This window comes from Dermacentor albipictus, unplaced genomic scaffold (assembly GCF_038994185.2).
Source record: "Dermacentor albipictus isolate Rhodes 1998 colony unplaced genomic scaffold, USDA_Dalb.pri_finalv2 scaffold_21, whole genome shotgun sequence".
Lineage (NCBI taxonomy): Eukaryota > Metazoa > Arthropoda > Arachnida > Ixodida > Ixodidae > Dermacentor > Dermacentor albipictus.
In genome coordinates, this window is record NW_027225575.1 from 925717 (window position 1) to 947615 (window position 21899).

Below are 21899 nucleotides of genomic sequence, written 5' to 3' on the forward strand. Positions count from 1 at the left end.
GGAGCCAATTGATGCACCATGCTTTTGCAGAGGGAATCGAGCCAACGCTTAAATAAGAATCCCCATTGTCAGTGCAACTGGCCGGCGATCACACTTCAGGTCTTAAAGGGCCCCTCACCAGGCTCAATAGCAAATTTTGGTTATAGGCTGGAAGTTGTTACGTGTCCTCTGGGAGCATTCTGCCGCAAAAATTTTTCAAATCGGGGCCTATTAACAGCCGAGACATAAATATTTCAGTGCCACGAACCCATGATTTCAGCAGGCGGGCTCTACTGCCAAGCAAGACGCTCTCTCCATTCGCTCTGTCTAGCCTCCGCAAGCGAAATTCCTTCCCTGTGTTCTCCCATACCGGACCTCAAGGATCACGTGACACTGACGTGATGAGCCCCACCTTCTTTTTTTTTTTTCTGTCTCTCTCTTTGCCTTTTTTTTTTCGGCGCTACGCACTTCCGCTGACGGCATCACACGCGAGCTGTTGTCTCGTCTACGCAGCGCACGATTTTGTGGGCTATTAAACATGACTAGCGGTATAATTCAGTGCTGCACGAATACCGAGGCAGAACAAGCGGATCGCAGAGCCTGATCACGCGCTGGAAAACGGTAGAAAATGGCATAGTTTCGGTATCTACGCACGTGACCGCACGACCGTGGGAACAAGCAGACGAAGCGGAAGTACATCTCTCTTACTTCGGTGCGAAGTAAAACAAAAAACACGCAGACAATCCGCTTGTCTTTTTTATTTCTCTAAACTTCAAGCAACAGGCCGCACAGATAACAGACGTCGTCTTTAGTAATTCTCAAAGTCACGTGTCGCCACGAGCGACGTCACACTGCAGACACGATTACGTAGGCGTCCGGCTTGGAGCACGGTGGCCACGAGTGAAGAGGGAAACGGTGTTTGCATTGAAATTTCAAATGTTTCTGCAGCGCGTAGCAATTTAATACTTTGCAGACACGATTGTTATTGCGCAATGTATGCTCTGCGCTTGTCAACTCAAAAAGGCGAGACGTGGTGAGGGGCCCTTTAAAGGGACACTAACAGCAAATATTAAGCCAAGTCGAAGTGATAGATTAGTGCTCGAGAATTTCTAAGTTGTCAATATTGTTGCAAACAGAGCCTTAATAATCGAGAAATTGAGGTAAATGCAGAACATGGTCAGAGGCTCCGCCGGGACATTCAAGTAATTGCCCGATGATGAAAGCACTCCTCAGTTAAATTCTGTCACTATCACCCAACCAATCGTTGCAGAAAGCATCCTTGCGTTGTAATATAAGACAAAATAAAATGCTACTTGTCCAGTTCTATTTCATTTTTGTAGAAGAACTAATTGAAATTACCCTTGACAACGACGCAGGCAGTCGAAAGGTTTCATTTCGCTCAACTCCACTGTGGTGTTGACCGCAGGTGGAAGTCAGACTCCAGCCGTCCCGAAGCAAAAAGCCGTTTATTTTTTTTGGGGTCATTTTTTGGGGGGTCACAAGTTTTTTTTTTTTTTTCTTTGGGTCATTCCTTGCCAAATTAACCAGTGTTTTTTCCACCATCACAGATATAGCTGCAAAAATTTCCACGTTTGTTAGAGTTCAAAACTTGTCATCCACATTCATTATTATTTCATTTTTTACCCAAAATTCTGTAGAATTTTGGTGGTTTTTCCTGCCCAGCTGAGCTAGAGGACATCAATCAACATTTTTTTTTTAAAGACACATTGTATGTTTCACTCCATTATGCAAAAAAGAGGGGATGCGTGCAGACGGGAGACAAGAGTAGAGAAGTGGACAACATGAACACCGACTATCAACTGAAGGCAGCACTGAGGTGAAAAAAGAAAGAAGACACAAAACTCATCTGCGCAAGCTCAGGAATGGTATCAGCACGTGTCAGTCGGCTAGATGTGCCGGTCTACATGAGAGATAACTGTTAAGGCACTTAATCTCTTCCTTATGTGAAGTAATCGAAGGCCGACTCACGCACGCACTTCCACCATTATATATATGCCATGCCTCTGCCATGCCTCTACCAGGTCCGATCCCTATTAGAAGCAGGTTATCCTAGTGTAGCAGTGGCCACTGTGGGTGAGCGCCTAAAGAAGTTGGTTTCGAGGGGGACGGACGTGATTACAGAAAGCAGTAATGGCAAAAAAAGAGCAGTGGCTATTCCATACATTCATTCAGTGTCGCACAGGCTTAAAGAAGTTGCTAGTAGATATGATGTTAATGTTGCTTTCACTGCTCCCAATAAGCTAGGTAAGATATGCGCTGCCGTACAGAATAAAACGGAGCGGGTAAAAGGCAAAAAACGAACAGATATTTGTCCAGTGAAGTACAATAAGAACAGCAGTTTTACTGACTGTCGTATGGGTGTGGTTTATCAAATTCCCCTTAGCTGTGACCAGTTCTACGTAGGGCAAACAGGACGGTGTATCAATCAGAGGCTAATGGAACATAAAAAGTTGTAACCGGTGGATCACCTTCTAATTTTTCCCTACATTGCCAAAATTGTAACTGCACGCCAGAGTTAGATGAATGCGCAATATTGTACAGGCATAAGAATGAAGACACGCGTCCTATGGTAGAGGCATGGCATATCTATAATGGTGGAAGTGCATGTGTGAGTCAGCCTTCGATTGCTTTACATAAGAAAGAAATTAAGTGCTTTAACAGTTATATCTCACGTAGACCGGCACATGTAGTCGACTGACACGTGGTGGTACCATTCCTGAGCTTGCGCAGATGAGCTTTGTCTTCTTTCTTTTTTTCGCCTCAGTGCTCCCTTCAGCTGATAGTCGGTGTTCGTGTTCACTTCTCTACTCTTGTGTCCTGTCTGCACGCCTCACCTCTTTTTTGCATAACGAATCCTTACCAACTACCTCAGCTTTCTGTGATTCTATGTTTCACTCCTTCAAATTGTCTGTATGGCAAGACAATGAAGTGTTCTGACTGCCAAAATAGCCAATTTTTCAAATATCTGTATAGTGTACTTTTGGCATCAACAAAAGCAAGTAAAATTGCAAAGCTTGATGGTTTCTTTCTCGGAACACAGAAAAATCAAGAACTTGTAAATAAAGTACATAATGGTAGCCCAATCAACATAGTGCAACTGAAAAATATTTGAAGTGTCGAAGGTTTACCAGATCGCATGTAAAAAAAATTGTAGTTTCATTTTATAGCAAAAAACTTCATATTCGAGGTATAAAAAGGTTGCTTTGGTGGTCAGCCTAAAAATGTATGTGTTACATCATTAGATAGGCCAACTTGTCTACTATGCGTGTGAGAAGTTATAAAAAAGTTTTTTTTTACACGAAAATTATTTTTTGAATTTTCAGTACGTAGATCGCATAGAGAGCGTACATATATGAAGCGTTGCCGTCATGCCAAGACACATTGCTAACAAAGTGAGCCCAAGAAACTATTCAGTAAGGAGCTTCTGGTTTTTTATTGCATGAAAACCAAGACAAGCGATTTCCAGTGCCGTATTCCTGACTAAATTTCTTTTCTTCTTTTTCCATGGCTACGAAAATCGGGTGTCAACTGCGTTTGAACACATCTGCCTGAACATGGCACGTATCACTTTTATAGTTGAACAGGTGCAGGCTGTCGAACAGTGGTAACCCTTCTTATCTTCGACGAAGACGTGAATCAAACTATTAGTTGCAAAAGTGATGTTGGCTGAAAATAATGAGAGGACCTAGTTTTTTTAATGCACACAGAATTCGCAAACCTGGACGACAGTTCTTCCTCCCACTTCATCATTACACTCTCCGGCACCCAAATTTGTTTTATATGTAAAAGGCTTTCTCGTGCCCAATTGTACAACTCAAATGGCGTCAAAATCTGCCTTGAGAAAAGCCTTTTTGTAGGCTTGCCAACTGTTTCAGGGTGCCACCCACCCTATTGCAGGCACTTTTTCCATGTGATGTGCAAAAAAAATGCCATCTAGCATCCAAATTAAAATCTTCCTTGTGGTAGCACAGGTTTCGCAATATTTTTTCTGTTCTTATACTGGGAAGCAGTGCCATCTGAGAAGTAGTGTATGTGCTCTACCTGTGGCATGTCTACTTTAAGTTGATCCATCAGCACCTTCTGAAATGTTGAAACCACGACAGTCGTATGGTCAAGGCAGTCTGATATCACTACATGCGATTGCACATAGGGCTCATCAGAAGAGTTCTCTGAGTGAGAGTAGACTACAATCAGGTATACTGTTGCCTGCGAGTTGTTGCAATATATTGACTGTGGGTACCTCTGGATGAGAAAGCTGTAGTTTTAAGAGAAATTTATTATAACTATAGCTTCTGCAAGCGTGAGAGCTGTCTTCAAATTGCATAGGTGCCAAGCTTGGACTTTGCTGACAAAGTTATGCGATTTCAAGTCGTTTATCATCTCAACGAGATGGTCCACGAAGTAATTAGAGGTGAACAGGATTGTTTCCAATTTGCACCGCACTCCACCAACCCACTGACAGACAGAAATACTTGCTACCGAATCCCATTTCAGTGCAGGAGAGCTCAATATCGGTGATTTGAGCAACGAATCTCCTTGGCAATTGTTGCTTATACTGGTCATACAGTTCTCATTCATTATCTCGCACACAGTCATCTCGAGGACAGAATTGATTGCTTCTAAAAGGCCCAAGGACTGCAGCATCAATTTTACATTGCGTCATCATTACATTACATTATCGTCATTGCGTTTCATTGCATCATCATTACATTATATTACATCAATTTAGTGCGCTCCCGAAGTGCCTGCAAGTAAACAGTGGCGTGGCCTCAGGTAGGTGTACTTCGAAAAACCGCACTTCAGCTCTGTGTTATGTTTCTTCCATTCCTCATGTGCTTCCTTGAGGTTCATTAGCAGCAATCTTTTTTGCTTGCCTCAACGCCAAGAGAGGTCCAGCGCCAAGAGAGGCATTGCTGTAGCGAGGTCCAGAGATATGATGCATGTTCCCGATAGGGGAAGTTGGATCATATCCATGGGCAGAGAAAGAGTCCGAGCACATCTTTGATGCACATAGTTTCGTGAACTTCTTAATGTATATGTAATAATGGTGTGCGCATATTGTTTCCAAACTGTCCCTGTTGCTTTTTGCGCGCAACGCCAGAAGATGAAGTTCACACTCGTCTAGGCTTTCAGATCTAATTATGAAGGTGTTTTTCACTTGTGGTGTCTTATGACCGCCTTTGGGTCCCAGTAAGCCAGGCAACAGGTGTTCATCTGAAAATATAAAAGAAATTTTCTAATTACAGTGAGACTTTTTATTTATAATGCTTCGCAGGAATGATGCAAGCATTCTATCTGCATTAAGCTTCTACTTGGGTGCAAATATTTCAATTTATGAACTGTATGAGACATACCTTTCAAATCGGCACTACTTTCTGGGGAAATTAACCTGTCGTGAAGTTTCATGTGCAATTGCAGGATGGCTTACCTGGCGCACACCAAACACAAGCCACACTGCACTGAAGTGTGAGTGCGTCTGTGTGCAGTGAAATGCAGATGATCACACCATTTCTCTTTCGTCTGCGTTGCAGACGCTATTTTTGTTGTCTGCATCCCAAGCCAGCAAGCTGGGGCTGTGGAGCACCAGCTTGAATGCTCTACTTAGCTTGACGCTTGTCTGAAAAATGCTGGTTTGAGAAAGAAATTCAAAAAATAATTTTTTTTGCATTTAAAGAATAATACATTTTTGTAACTTCCCACATGCGTAGTAGACACGTAGAGCCATCTAATGATGTAATGCATATATTTTTAGCCTGACCACCAAACCAATATTTTTTTACCTTGAATATAAAGCTTTTTGCAAAAAAATTTAACTTTACAATTTTTTCCATGCAATATGCTATACCTTCAGCACTTCAAATATTTTTTCAGCTGTACTATGTTGCTACCATTGTGTACTTTATTTGTGAATTCTCTGGTTTTCTATGTTAGGAGAAAAAAATTCACTTTGTAATTTTACACGCTTTTGCTGACACCAAAAGTACTTGAACTTGAAGCATTCAAAGATCTTAAAAATTGGCTATTTTGGCAGTCACACGATTTCATTATCTTGCTATACACACAATTTGAAGGAGTGGATCATACAATATGTCCTTGAGAAAAAAAATGTTGATGCCTTCTTGCTCAGCTGTGCACGAAAAAATAGTATCGCCAAAATGCTACAAAATTTTTGGCAAAAAAGTAAACGGGGAGGATGAGTTTTGAACTCCAATATAAATATGGAAATTTTTTCAGCTATACCTGGTTGATTTGGTGTGCCATGACCCTTACACCACCTTTTGGCATGTTACTAAGCTATGTTCATATTAAGGTAGTATACCTTCAACCTGTGTAGTACTGGGTGCAGCACATGTTCTTTTTGTTCCCAGTACTACTTGGTGCTTTCAGCCTCTTCATGTCCCTTAAGTGGTACAGCATGCATTCCCCGTTGTGCGGTTCAACAAAGCACCAGAAACATGCTTATTGGTTGAAATATAACCATGACTGGGCCATTTGTAAGTGTAGAAATAGGGTAAATTTTTATGACCCCCTTGTGAATGTTGAGCATGGCAGAATGTCCTCTCCTGTATTTTTTCTTATGGTTTCAAGTTCACTTTTTATGTTTAGTGTCAAGTCAGAACAGGTACCCTTGCTTTAAAATTTGTTGCGTGTGAGTGTTTACTACCAGTACAAACACAGCTCTGTCACTTAATAGGCTAAACTTTTAAGAGACACCATTGGTGCCATCAGCATTGAAACCTTGGTAACTTTATAGTACCAGTAGGCAGCAGTATTTCTGCTGCAATTCTTATTCTTTTGGCGAGGTTTTAAGATGTGAAAATGTGAAGAAAATTTGACTGGATGTAGTTGGGGTCAGTCATTTTAAGATTTTAAATCTCTTTGTATTATATGTTAGGCCAGAATCTGATCAAATGTACTTGAGGCTGTCATTGAAGTTGTAGTAATGCAGCTTTGCATATAGTAATAGGGAATGAAGATTTAGGATTTAATTGTAGAATGGGATCAGTAGTTTCGACTTTTTGAAAATGCCATTGTGGCCATAGAGACTGTAAGTATAAGGTGAGATGATAGTGTACTTAGGCCTATGAGCATATGGATACCACAATAGACATGACACCAAAATTAGTCAGCCAAAGATGAGCCAGACATTTTGGCGCACATATTTTAGAAATTCTACACTTTCTCGTCGGTGCTCAGCGTACATGTTCTTTACAGCTGAAGCTACAAGATTTCTGAATAGTAGTGATGTGCAGTTTTAGGCTTGTCCTCACTGCAGCTGCTTTTATTTGTTTAAACTTAAATTTTCTGTAGATTAACTGTTGCACTGTGGTGAGGGACATAACTGTGTAAATGTAGTAAGTGTGCATTGCATAAATGTTTATTAAGAGAGGAGGTGGATCATATGAAAAAAACGTTCTTGGAGATATGGCGCTTGAAGTGTGTACATATATGCAATGTTATGTGCTTATTTTGAATATACAGTCCGTTTTTGTTTATCTCTTGTGGTTCTAATTTTATGCGAGCTTCCTTGAAATAACTTTTGCAAAGATTTGTAAAGTACTAATTCCTGATAGTTCGCTAAACTGGGTACCAATGGCTTCTGTGGCTTCTGTTGCTTTCATGGCACTAAGAATTCCAGGGCGTTAATTGTAACTAACTTGTTGTGTAACTTTGCATCTTTTATTAGCTGCTAGTTGAAAAATAGATCCACAAGCCTCACTTGGCACTAGGTTGAATGATCCATATTTGTGGGATGAAGCTATTTCAGGACTGATTCTTCCATTTTATTGTAATTTCTGTGAGAAGAATGCCTTGTTTGTCTCATATGGTACCTGTACCAGTACTGTTAAGCATTCGTCAGAGGCTATTGGAATAGTTATGTCGCATGTGTGCTGACATCACTTCATGTGTAATGCTGAAAGCCAGTCACACGTGGGAGTGAAGCATGGGGGTGTGTGCACTCTTTTGTTGAGTGACTTTGAATAGATCTATATCTACCTTAAAAAAAGGATATTTGTAATTAGGTTACATTTATGACCTGTAGAAATTTTCATGTAGTGCAGCTGTAAAGGCACTTGTTTTCATAGCTGACCATTACCTGTCCCTCCATTTACTCAGCATTTGAAGGCTAATTAGACATGTTTGGCTGTAACTAGAGTGAGTAATGTAAGCAGGTGAAGTTTCCCACTCATTTAAGATCTGTTCATTTGAATGGAAGTTCAGCTAAATCCATGGGAAGCTAAACAAATGTCCATGAGCTATTCAGCTTATCAAAGAATATGTCTCAAAGTTTCGTCAAAGGGAAAATTGTAATCTACCCGAATATAGCACAAAGCTACAAAAGAAATCCATAAGCGTTTCTTGAAGCTTTACAGTTGAGGAAAAATTTGTCCTGGTCCGGGATTCAAACCCAGGACCATCTACTTTCTGGGATGGTTGCTTTACCATCTGAACTAATCAGGAGGCTAGCAGATTGCAACTTGAAGCAAAGGAACACTGAATATGACAAACCAGTTCTGCGGAATCCCGGTAGGTGGAGGAAATGTCATCAAAGGGAAAATTGTGATCCACCCGAGTGTAGCAGTTATCTGCTGTACAGTGCAATTCGCCTATAACGTTTACACTAGCAAAAAATCTGGTCTGTCTCACTCATTATCAGGATTTCTTGAGTGACGCTAAAGCTTTCACACAAGAATATGATATACCAGCTTAAGGGCATACTTCATTTCTCTCATGGTCATTACTGGTGCAGTGTCAAAAGAGAGTACGTTGAAGGGACCCCATCACAGAAATGAAAATGTGAAGGAAAATAAATTATTGTAACGCTTGGTCTGCAGTGAAAGGAAATACTGTGTTAGGCATAAGCACATTGGAGAGTCTAAATTCTGTGCTGGTTTTTGTGGAGGACAGAGCTTCATCGCAGTTTTCGCGCCAGTGCACATAGTAGACTGTGCTTGTTTGGACTGCAGGAAGTTGTGTGCCAAATCTGAGAGGGGGTTGGGAGTTGGAGGGGGGCTTAGGGGGGTCTTTTTGTGATGGCTGCATCCAATAATGCCATTGCAGGCTGAGCACAGTTTTGTGTCTTCGTTTTGTGCCTAGTTTCATGAAGGAATGGCTTTTGAAAACCAGTATTTCATTGCTGTATCTGGATGGAATAGATAATGGTTGTTATTCATGGTTTTTATTTTTATATTAAGGCAAACCACTCTTGACAGTGCTAATCATTATTACCTGTGTATTCCATTTTATGTAATATCTTTGAGTGGGTTTTACTGTACAGTGTTAAGCATGTACTATCACCCATGAAATTTTGTGGTACACAACCACACGAGAAATGATCAAAGGAAACCACGGAATTTCCTTGGATGTAAGTATGTAGACTGGAACCAACAGGTTCACTCAGCACCCAGGGGTACATCACCATTGCAAGTGCACCCCTCAATTTCAGGTTGTAGACAATTTTTTCTCTGATTTTTGTATTGTTCAAACATTTATGGGTGCGACTACATCTTTTAGTGAGCATATATATAACAATGGCAGTCATATTGGCTGCCATTGTTGCAGAAGTAGTAATGTTAATCATGTCCTGACAATTTATGCCAGGTGTAACAAGTCTTTCTTGTTGTGCATCTGAGTAGATGTACAAAGTAAACATAGACAGTAATTGCAGAAAACATTGTGGTTGCTTCAACATGCATGTTGCCTAAGCTAGGGACTGTCATTCTTTTGGGGGGGGGGGGGGGGGGATCACGGAGGAGAATTCCTACCCTTGTATACCTATTTATCTCTGGGCAGGCTGGGAGAGATGTTGCTGTTGTTCTTGATGCTTGCTACCATGACTAATGACACGTCACAGCTTGTGTCATAATGTATGAACTTGTGTCAGTTGTGACCCCAGCTCAGCTTGCTTTTAAAAGCGAAGCTTTCCTTTGCAAAAATCGCCGGGTTTCATGACCGTTGGGGCTGCGGCTTGGCTGTTCCTTTCCCGAATATGCCCCACACACACCTCTGGGTTCCTTGCAGCACCCCCAGATGGCGCTTGCCGCTGCACCTCTGCAGCAACGGTCACACCGACTGTGTGGAGTAGAGATAAAAAAGAACCAGAAAACTCTCCTTTGTGCATCCACGGCTGCGGGGTGATGAGGAAGTAAACACTTCTTGTGGATAGAATGAATTCGAATTGCACTACATATGTATGCTCATGCTGCCTTTGAATCCATGGTGTCAAGGCATCCGTCATACTCGCTTGTAGTCAGCAACTTTGCTTAACCAAAGGCTCGGTGTAATATGTGTGCGCCCCCGCTTGCGTGTTTGCGCGTGTGCTGGTGTTTCTACTCTTTATGCACTCACACAAAGCTTCGCTGTATCTAGATTCCAACTCGTTGGATCTGCGGCACTTTTTAGCAGTGATTTGGCTTAAGATTCCAAATTTGTTAGTTTTAACTTACATATGCTCTCCTGTCTGTTCTCTCCTGTCTATAACTACTGTTGCAGGCTGCAGAATCCACTCTGACCTATTTAATGTTAATTTTCTTGCTATCACAGCCCGTTTCACTTTCTTCACTGTAAAGTAACTAGACAGGTGGTTGCACATGTATAGTAACAAATGGAAAAAATTGCTATTCTTTTGCTAAAATTGGTGCTGTATTTGCATTGTGGCTGTGATATTTAGCCTTACCTTTCACATTTGCCTTCTTTCAATACTTTTTCATCCTGATACTATGCTTGCTATTTTATGAGGTGTCGCTTGTTTGTACCATTCATCTTGTACCTGTGGCCACTTGTCTCATAGGTGTTTGTGCAAGCCTTTGAGAACTTGGTACACATCTGTTGACACTGTTTAAGGAGTGGTCCATTTTTGTGTGTGCAGCATTGCAATGTGCTTTCTCCAAAAATTGCTATGCCTGAATGAGCCGCGACAACAGTTTTTGCTTACTAGTTACTATGCAGTGTGCGAATATTTGTTCCCTGCATAGATTTTATTGGGAGTCAAGGATTCAGTGTGTCCTGGTAAATTGGCAATTTTTCACTGCATCCTAGCTCGTGTTTTGCTCTTACTAAATTGTGTGTTGGGAAAACACGGTGAAGGCGGGAGATGGAAATTCCAAACAATGAACAAAACGAGAACAAGATAAAAGTGGGCGACAATGCTTGTCTTTTTCAAAAGGCAAGTCGACTTGTAGAAACGTTAGCTCCCAGTTTCACCTTGTTCTTGTTTTGCTCATTGTAAATTATGGGTTGGTAACCCAGCATCATATCTTTGCTGCAAAGGATTCAGAACAATGTCATTCCAAGCAGCAACTGAAGAACAAGGAGGCAGATGAAGTGCTTTGCAGTATCGGTATGAAGATAGGGGGAAGCGTAGACAGGCAGTGCGTGTGTTCTTTGCATCTCTCATTTATCCTGCCTTTGAGTTTGGTGATAGCAGTTACATGTGGCTGACATAATTTTTCTTTTGGGAAACTATGTTGGAGCTAGCTGTAGTACCTGTTGATCACTTTTGGGGATGCCTTTAGCTTTTCTGTGTTGCATTGTCCAGCACAATCCATTACTGAAGCATGGGCATCCTTCAGGGTGCTCATGAACTATGCGACTTAAAAATTAATCCTTATGGGGGCTCGGCCATTCCTTTTGAAACCCTCATTTCTTCTGTCATAGCCAATCAACATGCATGGAAAGTAGCGTTCCTGTGAAAGTGCTAGATGGGTCCCTATTGCTTTTAAGTTTTAATGTCCTTTGTCTTTTATATCTCTACTAGCATTAGTGTTTTTCTTCACCTAGAAGGGTAATTTTGTGTAGAAGTATATACTCTCGGGAACTAGCTGTGTGTGGCCTGGTGTAGCCCATGCATTGCTTGCAGGTTCCCTTACTTCAAATTTTTTCTTGCAACCATGCTGCCATCTGACACTGTTCAGAAGCGTCTAGTTGCAAACGGCTGCATCTCAAGCTTTTATTGTAGTGTAGCTAAAGAAGGCACAGGGCTCTCCTATACTCTGAAGCTGTCACATAATTAAACATAGGGGTTCTAGGATTATTCACTTCTGAGCACATTGTTTTCTAGAGCCTCTGCAAAACATCCACAGATAAAGCAATCTAGTGCAGATACATATATTGTATGAATGCTTGAATGGCTGGCAGGCTCTTTTTGGTTAATGTATTTGCATGCGTCCATTTTATTGTGAATTTCTACTCGGCCCCTCTTCAGGCTTGCACTGTAATATAGCATCCAATATTAAGGATATTTAAGTACGCTTTTCATTTTTATTTACTTCAACTGCTTTCTTCTGCTTTCTGTTTGTGATAGCATGTAGTTTGGTAGCATATTTTAGAGCTTAAGATAGCATATTTCTGGTTCAGTGTTTCTATCCTCTGGATATGCAAATGTTTTCAAGATGCGGAAGCAGTGAAGAAAACGGAATTTCCTCAGAGCACACACAGGCAGGACTTGTAGTGCAATCTGTGCATCTCAGCTCGCAACTCTGTGGCCCAACTCTCTGCCTTAAATGTGCATCTCAGTTCTGCACTGGGCAAACAGTCCTGCCCCCTTTCTTTTAGCATCTGGTTCAGGCTTCTGTGACATTTGCACAGTGACAGTTGGTGCTGAGCTTGGCTTTCGAAGTGCATCTTGGCAGGTTAGGTGTAGTACAAGGCTTGGTAGGGCAGGTTTGGTATAGTACAAGCTGCAGAACTTGAGTAAAAAAAAAATTGTAGGCTGCCCTTGGTACTACCATACTACTAGGGTAGTCCATTTATCTGGCATTGGTGCACACTGTATGTGCTGCTTCAGGGTTGTGGTTCTGCCGAGTGATAACAAATCCGTACAAATGAAATAGCGCAAGTTTCTGTGTACACATAACCTGTCGTTTGCAGCACCGCAGAGCAGATTTTAATATTTTGCACATTGCTGCTGCATGTATTTTTATACACATGCTTTGTGCCCTTATTCTTTCTCCCCCTTTGGTGCAGCCATACAAAGCTGAGTGTATCAGTGGAGAAGTTCTATTTCTTCCATGTGATTGGAGTGCCTTGGTGGTTATTTCATTGTAAGGTATAGTTGTGGATGAATGAAAACCAAAAGGGGAAACATATGAAAATGGCTAAAATAGGAAGATTGTGCTTGAGGCAGGCAATGTACCAGTGTGGTACATTTGATATTTAATGTGCAGTGCGCAGTTTGCTGTAGCACCATTGTATGAAATTCAATTATGAAAATTGGATTTTAGTATGTGTTTCTGTTTGAAATGCTCCATCTATGTGTAATTTTGTCCACCCTAGTACATAAGTTTGGTACAGAACGTATGAACATTAGAACAAGCACAAGGCAGCCTCTGTAAAGTACACTTCTGAGAAGTTGCCATGTAAACAAGTGCTAAACTGGTCCATTGTCTTAAGTTTTGTACTTGGAAGATTGTATTCATAGCCGAGGATTAGAATTAAAATTCTATTTTTTAGGATGTAAATATATCTTGTCTATGGCAAAAATTCCCATCTTGTAGAATAAGGCTTTTTCTTACAAGCATGGAGTTGGTGCAAGGGTAGAGCAGTTCACGAAAGGAAGAGTGAGCATTAAAAAACTTGAGTTTAATTGAACTGGCATTTGAACAGCTTTTATATTGAATCTGTGAAAAGCTCTGTTACTGTGGGATGTACATGGCTCTATATAAAAATATATTTAATTTTGGGGGCTTTTCTTAGGCAGTGTTAAATATGTTAATTAGGCAAACACCATTTTCCACTATTGATTTGTAGGGTACAGATAGGTTTAATGGCTTGATGATGCTTCAGTGAACTGTTTGCAACTATAGCACAGTATGTAGACATGCCACTAGCTATTAAAATTGAAGGTATTGCTACAGGCGTGGCCTTCCACTTTTTGTACGAATTGTAGGTTGAAAGTTTCGTTTCCTTTTGCAAGGCTGGAAGCTTGCATTGCTTTAACAATGTAATGCTTAGATTATTTATTGTGCAAATTAATGGCTTCTGTGAAATGTTTAACAGCAATCTTGGAAGCAGAATTTTTGACAGACAAGTATTCTTATATGACTTAATTGATAGCGAGAGTGGGTACATTGACTGCATTATGAACAAAGCTTGTGTGTTGTGCTGATGTGTGCCTGTTATAACATGCATGACATCTTTTCTGCTGTCGTGTTTGTGCATTTACATGGTAGCAAGAAGCACCAAAATGAAGAGAGATGCTGTTGGCTTTATGGACGTTAGAGTTGTGGATGGAGATAAAGTATATTTGCTGTTGTAGTGTTTCTTGTCTTTCTCTCTATTTATTTATCTGTTTTGTGTTTGCACAACATGTGGAAACAAGACAAGTGGAGTCTGCTGCTAAACATGAGGTCGCTGGATCAAATCCTGACTGCAGCAGCCACATTTTATTGGAGGTGAAATGCAAAAACTCCCATGTCTCGTGCGTTGGGGACATGTTGAAGATCCCCTGGTGGTCAAAATTAATCCTGACCCCCACTACGGCATGCCTCATAATCAAATCGTGGGTATTGGCACATAAAACCACACTTCAATTCAAACCACAAACCAAGAATTCAATTCCAATCCAATACAAGTAGCGTCAGTGCCATATAAATGGATGAAAAATGCACCTCCAGTTTCTGGGAGTACTGTTACCAAGGTTTCAAGTTCAAGCTGGGTAAAATGAAGGAACCCGATGCTTTAACTAGTATTGCTGTCTTGCTTTTCGCTATTACTGATGCTTATGAGAGGGCCTGGGGATGACCACATACAATTGTCATTTATGCAAGCATTTACAAAAAAAAAAGAAAAGAAAAGAAAGAAATTGGGGATGGGCGTTATAAAACAATTCTAAGATTCTTTTGTTTTTGTTTCGTTTTTTATTTTATTTTTATTTTGCTACTGCTGGAATGCTGCGTGATGTCAAGTGAGTCATAGTGAGGCTGAGGCTTGGCTTGAGTATTGTGTTCACTGGGAAACTGTCAGGAGGTGAAAAAATATTTAGACTGTGCATTCACACTTTATAGAAATCGAAAATCAAACACAATCTATATAGACTGACTTCTACTGGAGCTGCAGAGAGAAGCTACTGTCCACTTGCTGCACTGTGGGCGTAGTGCCCATGTGATGCAGTGTCCATGGCATCATCTAAGCATTGTGGGCAGAATGTCAGAAGAGCCATGTGCTGCCATATTGGCACACAGTAAAAAAAAAACCCTGTACAATTAAAATTAATCCAGCACCCTCACTCTTAGTATTGCTCGTAGTCTACAGTACAGCATTAAGGGATTATTATGCCATATTTACTCCAGTTTTGGCCAGCAAACTGCATGCTGGCAACTAAAAATCAATTGGTTGATGCATAAATACAAAAAATATGATTTGGGGTTGGGTGGGAGATTTGAGTAAATATGGTGTTAGTAGTCTGATCAGTTCTTCATGTTTGCCACATTGCTGAGAACTGGAAATGGCTGATTTGCATGTTGTTTTTGGAAATAGTGTGGAAGTGTTACAAGTGAGGGCTTCATTAGTTTTGGCATTCAAAACTTCTGACCATTGCTTCTTATGCAATAAGCATCAGTCCACAAGTCTGAAACAAAGTACAGGAGGAGGTGTTGTTCCATATCAAAATTTATTTACTTATATTTATTTATTTTGCTGCCGATTTCAGCAGATAAAAGCATAGCATATGTGTCTCACTGCCTGGAACACATCATCTGTGCATTCACACCTGTCATAAGTGCATGATATGAGAACAAAATTGAAATAAAACTAGGCTACTGGTCAATGGAACAGCAGCGTTAATGGCAAGAGTTAGTGCTTCAGGTGTTTGGACAATGGGCTGGTCGCTGCCAACATTTGTTGGACATGCCTGCGATGGCAAATGTCATTGATGTTGCCTGTTATTGTTTTGAAGTAATCTTTCTATCGGGCTGTTTTAAATAGTTCTGGCTATAGCACATACTGCTTGGTCATTTTGAGCAGACAAGTGCAGTTCATAGAGCACTTTGTTGTGGTTGCTCATGGTGAGCTCATTAATTCAAGAAAAAAAAACTTCAATCTCTGACTTGGGCAGCACTGCCAACCTATTTATTTATGGCTTGGTGATATCACGTTATGTAATGCTGAGTTACATCACCTGCCATAGTTTGCAAGCAAGCAACTTCATTAGTGTCTGCACTGCCAGCAGCAATGCAGCAAGCACTACTCTTTTGGTTGAGTGTTTAGTGTAGGCTTTTTAACATTATTAAAAAAAAATTAGAAGCTCTTTCCATTAGAACTCTTGGTTTCACATCCCTTGGTGGTGGCTAAAGCATGGGTTGAGGTAAGGCTAAGCGCTGAGGAAAGCGCACTGGGGATGGTGTCCAAGTTTAAGGCTTAAAGTTGTGTCCTGACTCTTAGTGAACCTTTGTGGACGAGTTCTTCCTTGATGATGTTTCACATATAGGCTTTAAATTTGAGACTACATTTGTTAGCTGGATGGAACTGGAGTCGGCCAAGTGCCATAGGGAAGGAAGCTTGATGGTAGTTGTTATGCCAAACTTGTCAATACTGCTTAACCTTATTATTGGTTTTACCTCGCATTTCTCAATGCTGTGCACGATCCCAGCTGAATTATGAACTGGTTCATGACCATACATTACGGGGAATGCAAGAGTGCTGCATTCCCCAGCTGGCAAGCTTTAGGCAGCCCCAATTACTGGCTGTTACAAAGTATAACATTTCAAGGAGATTCTTTCTGTGTAAAAAAATGAACCATGTGTAAATAAACTTCCAAATTTTTATCATAACAATGATTGATTTATCTTGCTTACTTCCCTCAATACAGAGTCAGTTTGGCTTCCACACGAATCCCCACCTGGGAAAATGGGAACGCTATGCCTCCGAGCTGGCTCATGATACAGAACATAGATTGCAGCAGTTGGCACCTATGGCAGGAAATGGTGGCAGCAAACTGCATTTGTTGCCATGTTTCTATGAATGCAGTGGAAAAAGGAAGCAGATTTTGTTTCATGCACTAGTTTGTGGACTTCACCGGTGGTGCTTACACTTTGTAGCGGTGTTGTAGATGCTGAGTTTATGCCACTAAAGCACCTGGTGCTATGCAGGGGAAACTTGAATTTGACCCTTTTCATAATTGTAAAGTTAGCGTTCTTGCGAGGCAGTTTGCCAAACTAATGGCAGCGTTGTCATTTTTGCAAACAGTGTGTACAAGCAGAGATTGCTTGTATTATGACATGGAAACTGTAGGCATAGCTCTCGTGATGAAACAATGCTCAAGAGACAAACTCCATGTGAAGCACTTCATCTTCATTTGAATGATACTCAGTGCTGCCTTAGTTGGTCACATATGCAGTGCAGAGGAGCACACTTGCAAATTATGAAACGGATTTTTTCCAGTGGCTTGCAGCATGCCATGTGCCATTTACACATGTGATTTTGCTATGTGAAGGAATGACAAAGTTGTCATGCTGCTCTGCTAGCAGGGAACGCTTTCCTTTTGGCAATCAATTCGTTTGCTGCAGCTTCAGTACTACACGTCCAGATGAACTTCTAGAGATCAGAAATTATTTAGGCAGAGCTGCATCTTTGTCCACAAGCTGATGCTTTTGGGATAACCTGTCTCATATATTATTATGCGTCTTTGTTGTTAACATAATTTCACCCGCCATCTGCTCTCTCTCTCTTTTGCTAGCAGGCACAGAATCTTCAGCATCGCCAAACATCACGAGAGCGCCTTAGCAGTGTCAGCAGCAGCACAGACACTCGTGATCGAAGGGACAGTGTTGATAGTGCTGCCGTGGCCTCTGGTCGGTCACAGCTGCCATCGGGGCCGCAGTCTTCACTCGCCACAGACCAGTCGGCTTCAGAGTCTGAGCGGTCCAAGCCAGTCGCAGCTAACAAGGGAAAGACACAGGTTGGAGCACTGCAGTTTTTTTTTTTTTTTCCATCTCATCATGCTGCATCAGAGGAGAGCTGAGAGAAGTGTGTTAAAAAGAGGTCTACAGCCTCCTGCAAGCAAGTTCAATGAATGCATATAGAATTGGAAGTTACTGGTATACATAGTAATGCTGTGTAGATGGACATAGTGCTGTGTTTGTCTATTCTTGCCCTTGTTCCATCCTTTGCATTGTTTTATTTGTTGTTCTAGTTAATTATCGAAAGGTCCACTTTAGTTTGCTCATGTGAAGTATTGCTATTCCTAACAGGGCAATTCCAGTGAATGGTACTGCATTTGGCAAATGTGCAGCTTCCGAGAACTATGTGTGGAATTTCATTACACTATGTTAATAGTCATCTCCTTTGTTACACGGCATACTGGTGACTATTATGGCCATTTTCTTAGCAGCAGCACCCATCTTACAGTAATAGTGCTGTCCTTGCCATGTTGCAATTTCTGACCTATAAAGTGATTGTATTGATCACTCTGGGCTCTGTACTTATATTATCTGACTCGCCTAGCCTTTGTACTTCCTGGTTCCAGTAATAAAATCAAGCCTGAACTGAGTGTGGTAACGTTATGGCATAGTCAAAACAAGTCTTGTACATTGTTGCCGACATTTGAATATGAAACCTTTTATTAAAGTCAGAAGTTTAAATATGCAAGCATTGGAGGGACCCAAGAGGTTATTTTACAGTATATTTTCATAGATGCTGTTAATATCTTCTTTTACAGCATTTTTCTAACTTATTGCAGAGACTGTAGTTATTGTGCAAAGACTGATTGCATTGCTAACACTGAGAACTTGTAGAATACGTGATGCAGATATAAAATTGTGACTGATACTAGCCAAAATCAAGCACTTTTGCAAAGTGAAGCTATGGGTACTACAAGTGAGGCATTGAATTCAAGCCATCAGGTTGTTTTTACCTGGGTGAAGGAGATAAGAGATTCAGTGCTCAACAAATCGGGTGCTATATAATCCTAGTGTGCAGTCCTTCGTACACTTCTCACTCTTCATTAAAGTGCTGGGAAGATTCTTGCTTGTAGCCAGTTTAGAGTGGCAGGTGGAAATGTCTGTGTCCTAGTAGCACATTTCAACTATTTTGTGAGGCACACGGGTTTTGCTGCTTCTGTGCAAAATGTAACCAAGACAGCAGGCTCAGGCTATTAAGTTAAGAAGTCATTGAGGTAGGCTTATGTGAAGTATTCTAGTGGCCACCATTTATAACCACGCTGTGTCTTTTCTGTTGTCTATATATGGTTCTGGTCATTTTACTGATACTCTGATGCTCTTACAGGTTTAGTAAGACAGGTAAAGTCATGTTACAATATGTGAAGAATCGGAATGAGTAGGTACATAAGCCCTCATTGCAAATGCTCTTGTAAATTATAACTGTGAATGGTAATTCAACAGGCAGTCTAGAAGAGAAATTGTTCATGTATCTGAAATTATGTCTAGCACATATAGTGCACTGCAATGCAATGTGAGATGACAAGGCAATGGAAACGGCCAGTGGGTGGCTATATTTACTGGTGAATTGTGCTACTTGGTTACTAAATCAACACACAGAGATGGAACAAGGGCCCTGATGAATACAGACCATCAATTGTCTTTTTAAGTGCATATGCACTCATGCAAGATGCAGAGAGTGTGAGACAATTGCTTCCAATTGTGTAGTAACATTTGCAGGTGTTCGAGCGTGGAAGCCACCCAGTTGGTTATAGCCACCCAAGGGTTGGTTATATTCCGCACATTTCTCTATCACCTGATTGATAGTTTCAATATGGTCTATGGTTGAGTAGCCTTTACTGAATCCTGCCTGGTCCTTTGCTTGACAGAAGTCTAAGATGTTCCTGATTCTATTTGCGATTACCTTAGTAAATAGTTTGTAGGCAACGGACAGTAAGCTGATCGGTCTGTAATTTTTCAAGTCTTTGGCATCCCTTTCTTATGGATTAGAATTATGTTAGCGTTCTTCCAAGATTCCGGTACGCTCGAGGTCATGAGGCATTGAGTATACAGGGTGGCCAGTTTCTCTAGAACAATGTGCCCACCATCCTTCATTAAATCTGCTGTCATCTGATCCTCCCCAGCTGCCTTCCCCCTTTGCATATCTCCCAAGGCTTTCTTTACTTCTTCCGGCGTTACCTGTGGGATTTCGAATTCCTCTATTTTCTCTTCCATTATTGTTGTGGGTGCCACTGGTACTGTATAAATCTCTATAGAACTCCTCAGCCACTTGAACTATCTCATCCATATTAGTAATGATATTGCCGGCTTTGTCTCTTAACGCATACATCTGATTCTTGCCAATTCCTAGTTTCTTCTTCACTGTTTTTAGGCTTCCTCCGTTCCTGCGACCATGTTCAATTCTATCCATATTATACTTCCTTATGTCAGCTGCCTTACGCTTGTTGATTAACTTCGAAAGTTCTGCCAGTTCTACTCTAGCTGTAGCGTTAGAGGCTTTCATACATTGGCGTTTCTTGATCAGATCTTTCGTCTCCTGCGATAGTTTACTGGTATCCTGCCTAACGGAGTTACCACAGACTTCCATTGCACACTCCTTAATGATGCGCTCAAGATTGTCTTTTATTGCTTCAACACTAAAGTCCTCTTCCTGAGTTAAAGCGGAATACCTGTTCTGTAGCTTGATCTGGAATTCCTCTATTTTCCCTCTTACTGCTAACTCATTGATCGGCTTCTTATGTACCAGTTTCTTCCGTTCCCTCCTCAGGTCTAGGCTAATTCGAGTTCTTACCATCCTGTGGTCACTGCAGCGCACCTTGCCGAGCACGTCCACATCTTGTATGATGCGAGGGTTAGCGCAGAGTATGAAGTCTATTTCATTTCTAGTCTCGCCGTTCGGGCTCCTCCACGTCCACTTTCAGCTGTCCCGCTTGCAGAAGAAGGTATTCATTATCCAAATATTATTCTGTTCCGCAAACTCTAATAACTCTCCCCTGCTATTCCTAGTGCCTATGCCATATTCCCCCACTGCCTTGTCTCCAGCCTGCTTCTTGCCTACCTTGGCATTGAAGTCGCCCATTAGAATGGTGTATTTAGTTTCCACTCTACCTATCGCCGATTCCACGTCTTCATAGAAGCTTTCGACTTCCTGGTCATCATGACTGGATGTAGGGGCGTAGACCTATACAACCTTCATTTTGTACCTCTTATTAAGTACCACAAGACCTGCCACCCTCTCGTTAATGCTATAGAATTCCTGTATGTTACCAGCTATAATCTTATTAATCAGAAATCCGACTCCTAGTTCGCTTCTCTCCGCTAAGCCCCGGTAGCACAGGACGTGCCCGCTTTTTAGCACTGTATAAGCTTCTTTTGGCCTCCTAACTTCACTGAGCCCTATTATATCCCATTTACTGCCCTCTAATTCCTTCAATAGCACTGCTAGACTCGCCTCACTTGATAACGTTCTAGCGTTAAACGTTGCCAGGTTCATATTCCAATGGCGGCCTGTCCGGAGATTATATATATATATATAATCCTTATATACAGCTTTCATTGATTACGAAAAAGCGTTTGATTCAGTCGGGACCTCAGCAGTCATGGAAGCATTACGGAATCACGGTGTAGACGAGGCGTACGTAAAAATACTGGAAGATATCGATAGCGGCTCCACAGCCACCATAGTCTTCCATAAAGAAAGCAACAAAGTCCTAATAAAGAAGGGCAGCAGGCAGGGAGATACGATCTCTCTAATGCTATTCACAGCGTGTTTACAGGAGGTATTCCGTGACCTGGATTGGGAAGCATTGGGGATAAGAGTTAATGGAGAATACCTTAGTAACTTGCGATTCGCTGATGATATTGCCTTGCTTAGTAACTCGGGGGACCAATTGCAATGCATACTCACTGACCTGGAGAGGCAAAGCAGAAGGGTGGGTCTCAAAATTAATCTGCAGAAAACTAAAGTAATGTTTAACAGTCTCGGAAGAGAACAGCAGTTTACGA

The 21899-nt window shown here is 41.3% G+C and overlaps 1 protein-coding gene across 10 annotated transcripts in view; it reads left to right on the forward strand.

The window, feature by feature from the left end:
• The window catches only part of LOC139052300 (protein transport protein Sec16B-like), a 492173-nt gene that overhangs the window by 397250 nt on the left and 73024 nt on the right, over positions 1-21899 (forward strand). For 9 of the 10 annotated variants that reach the window (XR_011509833.1, XM_070529379.1, XM_070529385.1 and 6 more), the window contains one exon: positions 17675-17896. Coding sequence is in view for 9 of the 10 variants with exons in the window: in XM_070529379.1 (XP_070385480.1) it covers positions 17675-17896 (222 nt within the window). In the remaining variant the exon portion in view is untranslated. The remainder of the gene's footprint in view (positions 1-17674; positions 17897-21899) is intronic. The other variant, XM_070529382.1, reaches the window with a different exon arrangement.